The sequence below is a fragment of the Bombus bifarius genome, unplaced genomic scaffold, assembly GCF_011952205.1.
Source record: "Bombus bifarius isolate JDL3187 unplaced genomic scaffold, Bbif_JDL3187 scf7180000008141_frag, whole genome shotgun sequence".
Lineage (NCBI taxonomy): Eukaryota > Metazoa > Arthropoda > Insecta > Hymenoptera > Apidae > Bombus > Bombus bifarius.
This window is the reverse complement of record NW_022884469.1, coordinates 10101-18862: the sequence shown is the minus strand read 5'-3', so window position 1 is coordinate 18862 and position 8762 is coordinate 10101. Positions and strand designations below refer to the sequence as shown.

The 8762-nt window shown below is 32.3% G+C and overlaps 1 protein-coding gene and 1 pseudogene across 4 annotated transcripts; one reads left to right on the top strand and one right to left on the bottom strand.

The window, feature by feature from the left end:
* Positions 1-438: 438 nt before the first annotated feature.
* On the bottom strand, positions 439-4596 carry LOC117208611 (survival motor neuron protein-like). 4 transcript variants are annotated; one of them, XM_033449858.1, is made up of 6 exons: positions 4408-4596; positions 2647-2829; positions 2407-2521; positions 773-1070; positions 581-651; positions 439-512 (listed from the first exon to the last, which is right to left on the bottom strand). In XM_033449858.1, the coding sequence occupies exons 1-6, from the start codon at positions 4486-4488 to the stop codon at positions 454-456; spliced, it is 807 nt and encodes a 268-aa protein (XP_033305749.1). In that variant the 5' UTR covers positions 4489-4596; the 3' UTR covers positions 439-453. The 4 variants fall into 4 exon arrangements, with proteins under 4 accessions (XP_033305749.1, XP_033305754.1, XP_033305752.1 ...); XM_033449863.1 differs by lacking the exon at positions 4408-4596 and adding an exon at positions 3947-4031; XM_033449861.1 differs by lacking the exon at positions 4408-4596 and adding an exon at positions 3010-3465.
* On the top strand, positions 4065-5872 carry LOC117208613 (annotated as a pseudogene).
* The last annotated feature ends 2890 nt before the right edge of the window (positions 5873-8762 follow it).

Sequence of the window (8762 nt, the reverse complement as noted above, 5' to 3'; positions counted from 1 at the left end):
TTCGTTAAACTTATTAATCTTTAATCTAATTATTAGTTAAACTTATCGTTTGTTAATCTTATTATTTATTAAACTCATTATTCATAATATTTTGTAAAATCTTGTTTATTCACGTAAATATATTCTCTGTTTCGAAAAACAATGGCTAATTCAAACAAAGGATCATTACGCGCCTTAAATCCTAATTATAACCCGACATATATATGTGAGTGTATTTTATCAAAAATATGTTTTTTAGTTTTTCTTATCTTAGTAATTATTTTTAAAAAAATAAAGTCTTATATGAAAATAAAGCTGTTCTTTATTTCAAATAATTGAAGTAAATAAATACAATGAGTTTTATATTTTATATTATCTTATATTAATATCTTATATTTATCTTATATCTTATTATAATATCTTATTTTAATATCTTATATTATCGTTATATTGTTATTGAAAAAATTGATATAATCAACAGTTCTTCCTGTTCTCTTGATTGTTTCTTGCTTGTTTCAAACCATGATAATAACCTACAAAAGAAATAACATAGTCCATTGAAAATTTAATATACAATAAAATACTTATGTGAAATAATTACCTGTGTGAAAACCACTAATATACCATGACATCAACATACTTGAAAGTGCGTCTGTATCATTATCTGGTAATCTAGTACATTTTATTAAAATTTCGTATTTTTTTTTCCAAATAAAATGTTAAACTTATTCCAAATTACTTATTAATATTAGAAGTATTCAGCATTCCATTAGAATTTTTAAATTGTACTTACTTGGTCATTAATTGTGGTGGTAAAGGAGGTGCAGGTGGCATTATATCAGTCATCGAATTGAAAGATGGTCCCGGTATGAAGCGATGTTTATACGCATTTGCTTCTTCAGAGTCACAATCCATTTTTTCTACATTATATTTTTTCGAATTTACATTTGTAGAAAAATTAGTCTCACAAGTCTCGTCGTTCTCTTCATTGAATTTCTCTTCCAAAGCTTTCTTTTGTTGTGCTATTTGACTTTGCAAACCTTCTGATTCTAAAAGAGAACTCAACTCGACTTTCTCTGTATTACCATAGCCTAAACACAGAGTAAAAGAAATTTTTGTCATTTAATAGAATGACTGAGTGCCATTCAGTTACTGTCCTTACAGGCAATGTATTAGAATTTCCCGTGCATAAATGTATATGTATATGTCGGGTTTACATTAGAATTAGGGTTAGGGGCGTGAAACGAATCTTCGTTTGGGTTACACGTTGTCGTTATGCAATGGAGAAGACATTGACTAGTGCAAATACGATTATTATAGAACCGGACAAGTAACCGCGGTAGTTAGGTGCTCGAGAAACTAATGACAATGATCCTAGGTTCAATAACGAATCCGCGGTCGACGGGATGATAGATGAACGTACTCACAAAATCTAAGTCGGACGCGTAATATTCACTGGTCGTAAAGAGTTACTCCTTTCATCAATGAGGCCGCAAGAAAGAATGTCTTTCCCGTCCCGATCATGCCACAGAGGAAAACTATAATGGGGTGTGTCTAAGGACACGAGATCATCGGATTCGTCGAGAAAAGCCTTCGTTCAGAAAGTAAGGGAAATTGGCGTTGCTGCTAATTGGTCAATCTCCATATCGGTGGTTAGAAAAAGATGCTAGCCGCCCTCGAGGGAAAGTTGCTAGTGGGAGACGCCGCTCGTTGAAAAATATGTCTCCCCTATCTTCCCGTAGTTGGGACAAAGACTGTTTGTCTGTTTGAAGGACTTTAGTTAACTAAACCTTAAGATTTATAACGGGCCCTCGAGCTAGCCGAACATGTACTGCGGAGACGCATCGACATCTGGCAATCATCTTACTCGAAGAATAGGGTCTGCGTGTGGCGAGCCACGGGACAGAAACCGTTGGAATGTTTACTGTCGCGTGTCGCCACGAATATTTCTTTTAAGGAGAGCTATAGAATTACTCCATACCTTTGTTAGACAAAGCGTTCATCCCGTGACCGCGGCTACGTTCGGCGACTGACTGTCGCCTCGAGCCCAAGCTCATTATCACGACTCTCGAACAATTACAATCGGGTTGAATAACTACAATTGTTCAATTACAGCTATAGTAGACTCTAGGTTACAATGTTGCGGGATTATCCAAAATTCCAAAGGCTCCGGTGTTCTTTCATCTCCGACATATAAATGTTGTTAGCTCCAAGCAGCTAATAATGAACAATAAGTAACATGCATGTTTATGGTTCATGACCCTATATCCCACGGGTCTCCCCATAGACATTGACAGGTACTCCTGCCCAGTTAAGGACCTGCTGAATGACACTGTGATAGACTATGCGAAAGCCTTTACTTCATATATATATATGTATTTTTAGTACATTTCTTAATTGACATAACCATCATGCTAAAGGTATTACCTGCAAATTTTACAACACACGTGCCATTGTTTTCGTAAATTTTTGATATTATAGCTTCATAAATTTCTCCATCCTCTGAGTATATTGCATGACAAGGTGCTCCTATGATCCATTTCTATAGAGAAAAGATGTGTATACAAATAAATATAAGTAAATAGCAAAATAAAATAATTTGCTTCTTAATCAATATATTTAATAATATTCTGTATCAAATTTGTAATATTCTATCAAAATCACAACCTTGTGTAATTTACTTGCGTGTTTAGGCTGCTTAAGATTTTGTAGGTTTTCTTTCGGTTGAGAATTTCCAACATCCATTCCCATTCGCTTGATAACTTCTTCTTTTGCTAAATTTATTGCTTTATCATATGCTTCTATTAATGCACTATCGTCCCAAACATTATCATTGGCTGTGTCTGTATCCTTTTGAGATAGCAAATTATACGTTATTAATATCGATACAAGTATTTTATTATCAAACTATTGCAAATTATCATATATGTCATTTTTCAAAAATTGACTAAAAGGTAATGGATACTGTTAATTACTATTATGCTAAGATCTTGTACTAAAATAATATTAAAACCATTACGTTTCCATTACCATACATACGTTTCCATTTCCTCGTATAAAAAGAACATTCATATCATCTGCCATTTTAAAATAACATCATTTAAATATTGAATTTGCTTCTGAAATATTAATTTGTCTCATTTCTTTAACTCTAACACATTGTAAACAATGATGACATTATACCAACTATAATACTAAAAATCTATTCCCCATTCATTCGAAAGATTATTTTTTGAAGCAAGGTTAACATTGAATGTTCCCAGACTTCAATAACTGTATTTTACTTTCTTTACAATATCTAACAATATATTAGAATACTATAAAAAAATATTGTATGCACAAAAAACTGTTTATAGCGAAATAGCAAAAGAATTAATCACATATTATAACTAAAACGAGATTGTTAAGTAGATTATATTATACTGCATATGCGTTAGTGTTTCAGCTGGTAAATATAGTTTTTATATCTGAAGATAAATAAGATTTAATTCTATAAAATTGCATAATGAATTATACATCTATTTATTACTATTCGTATTTCCCCTTAGTTGTATGTTGTCAATAGCATCAATCACGAACATATAAATAAATATAGAAGAAACCGTTCGGAAATGGAAAGGGAAAAATGAACATGGAAGACAAGAAAGTTTTCTTCAGGTTTAGCGTATGCGTGATACGCTTTGAATGTCTCAGATAAAGATAAAGATACTCTGCTCATTTCTATTTGTTCCGCAGAACGAGAAATTTGTTGTCTTTCATATTGGTTTTTACGATTCAATTTTTGGGCAGTTTTCCCTAGCGAGTGTCGGTCCCTGTTTGATATAACCAGACCGTAATTTATACAGATATGTATTATAGATATATATTTGTAAAACTGAAATCAGATGAAATAAATGTTGCCTGAGGTTTTAAACGTTTAATAAAAACAATATTTCATTTGGAAAAAATGTAAGATATGTAAAATTACATATTGATCATTTTGCTGGTCTTGTATCATAAAACGTGTGGCCCGAAGAGCACGTGTCCGGTAGAGATACGTCACTTGTGTTAGGAACCGTTTTATAACCTATCACAGTAAAGGAACATCCCAGTATACCAGCCGAAGAATGCCGTAAAAGTTTCTGTACAAAGTACAATTGATCTACAATTGATATTTTCCGCAATACTTATCTGGTGTTCGGTCAGGGTGTCCCATACTCATGATATTTATGACAGTGGAATGGCGTTAGTAAATCAATTACAAAAATTTTCGAGATCAATTCTCGGTATTGCATCAAATTATTCAAAATATACAAGCAACACAACGTTGCCCTTTTTGCAGGCAACAAGAGGAATATCGACCACGCAACCACTTTCAGAAAAACAAGAGTAAGTGATACAGAGTTTCTTGTGCTTTCCTTCTTTTTTTAATAGAATTTCAGTACTTACCTTCCAATATAAAATTGGTGTCAAAATAATAATGCTAATAATAATGTCTAAGAAATTTTTCTCTTTGTAGGAGTATAACATCTAGAAAAATAACATAGTATTAATAGAATAGTATTAATAAGAACAACATTGACAATGAACAACTAAAAATATAACACTGTTATAAATATATGATATACGAATTTTATTTATGTATTATTAAGACAAGTATATCTTATTTTTAAATTATTTCTATTATCATAAGTGATACATATAATTAAGGTATAATTAAGAGAAGATTAATTGAAGAAACACAAAAAATAAAGAAAATAATTATATTGAGATAATTTTTATCTTTCATAAATATTATTTTCAGAGTAAATATAACGTTTGTTAAAGCAAGTGGAGAGAGAATCAAAGCAAAAGGGAAAGTTGGAGATACTATATTAGACATAGTAGTAAATAATGAAATTGATTTAGATGGATATGGTATGTTTTAAAGAAGCATAATTTACTTAATTTAAAATAAATAATTTTGAGGTAGAAAATATTTGAAAATTTTCATTTTTATCAAGTTTAATATTCTTATTATTTTTAACTTTTGATACTTTGTTATATAAGTATGTTGTAATATTAAAATATAATTGATATAGGTGCTTGTGAAGGAACATTAACTTGTAGTACGTGCCATTTAATATTTTCGAAAGAAGTTTATGATGCACTTCCTGACAAACCAACAGATGAAGAATTAGACATGTTGGATTGAGCATATGAATTAACAGATACGTTAGTTCATAATAATCAGTATCAAATCATTCACATTATTAATTCTATTACCTTTTAATATTTTATAAAGTGAATTTTTCTTTGTAAATTTATGTAAAAACAGGTTAGTATTGGGTATTTCGAAATCTGCATCTCAATGTAGAATTTCAAATCGCTATCTCTGAATACTACGAAACTGAAATTATAATAAATTTTCATAGTTTTTTATTTATGACCCTATAATCATTACAAATCTATGTTGGAATTAGCATATTTACAATGTTGATTTTCAAATGGATAAATAGAAATCTTATTGTGTATTAGTATTAATTTGTATAGCAATAAATATATTTATTGACATATTCAGTTATATAATATTTAATTTCAGGTCACGGCTAGGCTGTCAAATAGTAATGTCTAAGGAACTAGATGGAATTGAGGTAAGAGTTCCATCAACAATTAATGATGCAAGAGCATAACTGAAATTATCTATAGGTTTTTGAAAATTTGTATACAATGTTATACATCTCTTGTTAAAAAACCCTTGTTATAATTATTAAAATATTGGTATTAAAAAAATATAATAAAGAATCTTGTGTTTAAATGTGAAGCTTATATATATACATATGTTATAGTATAATTGCAATTTTGATATTTGTACATTGCCATTGTAAAAAGCCTATCCAATTATGAAGAAAATATATCTTTTATTTTTAATATACAGGGTGTCAATTTTAAAACGTTCATCTAAATTATTTTCGTTACTATTAAAGATAAGAAGAAATTACTAAGGAAGACTTAAATGGTTTTAAGATGTGTACTTGGTTATGATAAAAAAGACTCTTGTGGAATAAATTTTGCAACTTCTGAAAGATTAGATAAAAGCTTAGAACCTAAAAAATAATTTGAAATTAATTTCGTTTAGATATACTGTTTGATTTCTTAGCTGTGGGCAAGTTTAAAAGATCATCAAACTCATGGTCAACAAAACAACAAAAATGTACATGCAATGCTTTTTCGTTTCACAACAAGTTATCTGACACTATCATCATTTTCGTGGCACATGCAACATTATCGATTCAGTATAGTAATGTTTTGGATTAAAACAAGTGTCTCGACATTGGGGCAAAATATTTCAACCTTTAAGGACTAAAATTAAAACTTATGAGTTTGTTTATAATTTTAATAGATTTTATTAATATTGTGTTTACTGGTTTATTAATTACAAGAAAGTTTGTAAAAGACTGAAGTTTTACGTAAAAAGTACAAATATTCTTTCAACAAAATTAGTCAAATCACATCATTATTTATACATATTGTATATAAATAAAATATGCGGATATATTACTTTACCCTAGAATTAAAATTCAATAATATTGAGGAATCTTATTTATTCAGATTTTGTACATTATCGCTTCTAACCTCGGATAATAGAACAACAAATTAAATATTTTTAAACAAAAAAACTTTGTTCCTTTGTTTGATTTCCCTTGCTCGCGTTTCTTAACTACTTAGATATAAAATACTTACGTTTTCGAAAATTCATACTTCACAAGCTACTAAACGCTTTATCTGTTCAGAATAATTTGTTTTCTTAACTAGGTACATACCAAATACATCTATTAAGTTGGTATTTCTCATAATTACCAGTACATAAAGCTAAAACACTTTTGTACTATGCTTGTTATACATGGATCTAACAAATAATTTAACTTGTGTATTGTCGTTTGTATATTTTGTTACGTGTAAAATATTCTATTTCTACACTATTTACAAGTTCGATAAAGTGTACATTACACATCGTGAAATTTACATATTTTCACTTGGTTACCCTGCCCAATTCGAATATAATTCAGAACGTATGTGCTATATTTATATATTCTGCATTTGTTTTGTATATTATGTACACTGATCTGATCTTTGTAAACGCGAGTTTTACGATATTAATGAGAAATTTGCCAATTTAATGGAAGTTGTTAATTTTTTCTGGCACGTTTCACGTTAGCAGACATTTTTCTTAAGTTACAGTCGAAAAATGTTTTTATGTAAAAGAATAGGAATGATTATTAGGAAGTTATTTTAAGATGACAAGATATTTCACGTCTTCTATTTAAATACAGCGTTAAATTTTAATTCCGTCAATTCGTATATACTCATACATCGAATTTCCTTTTCTCATGTCATTTCTTTTCTTTCATTTCACATTTAATTACAAAGATAAAGTGTAAGTACATTCCTCATAAAATTAGTATCAAATGTCGCAAAATATACAAAAGTAAACTAAGAAGAGTGGTACATATTATTACACAAACTGTCGTTCATATTGCATATGTACATGTAGTATCGTGGACGAAAGGCCTGGGAAATATCGGGCGAACTATGAACAATGTCGCGAGAGCCGAGGCGCCGTCGGGCCCATCAATGTGTCATCGGTCTTTTCAAGTGCATAGTTTCGTGGAAAAGACCTACGTGACCCTGGCCACGAGCGTCTGCGGAACACGTGTGCGGTGGGCCTAGGAAAAGGACAACAGAATGCGACAACGGCCAGAAAGGGGCAGTCGAGAAGCAGAGTGCGAGTTGAGCGGACACGGAGTGTGAGTCGGCGTGCGAAGATATCGTAGTCTGTCCTTTGTTATTGAATATCACTCATTAAAATACCTTAAACTTTAAACTCTACCATCATCACTTATCACTTACTCTAAGAATCCACAAGTTACTACATATTTTTGGGGGCTCAGCCGGGATTTAGAGTGCCAAGTGACAAGTGAAGAGTTTAAGTGACGGTTTATTCGTGAAAGTGGTATTTGAGAACAATGGCTGACTACGATACAGGAGAAGCAGGATTGACCGACGAGCAGGTGGTTCAGATGCGAACATCTGAACTAAAAGACGAACTGAGAAGACGACGGCTGGGACTAGCGGGCAGAAAACGCGAGCTGGTAGAGCGACTGCTTGCTGCGTTACGTGTAGGACGGGAGCATGGTGCACGAGGAGACGACCCGGAGGATGACGACGATGAGTCGGAAGAAGAAAGCGACGACGAAAGTGAGGATGAAGATGACAGAAAAAACGCCAGAGGATACAAGAGAGGTACGCGAAGGGTGTATCAGGACCGTGACGAATGTTGTCGAAGGGCATGTGTTGGTTCGACACTGAGTTTTAGAGACGTCGAAGATGCATTAGAGTCGTTTAGTGGCAACAAAGGTGAAAATGTCGAACGATGGTTCGAGTCGTTCGAGGAAGTCGCTGATATGTGCATGTGGTCGGATGGGCAGAAGGCAGTCTACGCGAGGAAGCTGCTGAAGGGATCAGCGAAAATATTTGCGAGCTTCGAGTGTCATGCCAGGACTTGGCATGAGTTGAAGAGGGGGCTAGTGAAAGAATTTTCGAGGAAAGTCAACAGTAGGCAAGTTCATCGGAAACTTGAAGAAACAAAAAAGGAGAGTGATGAAGCATGTTTGGCTTACATGTACCGCATGCTCGAAATAGCCAGCCATGTGGACATGGAGGAGGAAGCAAAGGTGGAATACATAGTGGATGGAATAATAGACGACGAGAACAATAAGGCTGTATTGTACGGCGCTACGTCAATCAAAGAGTTGAGGAAGAGG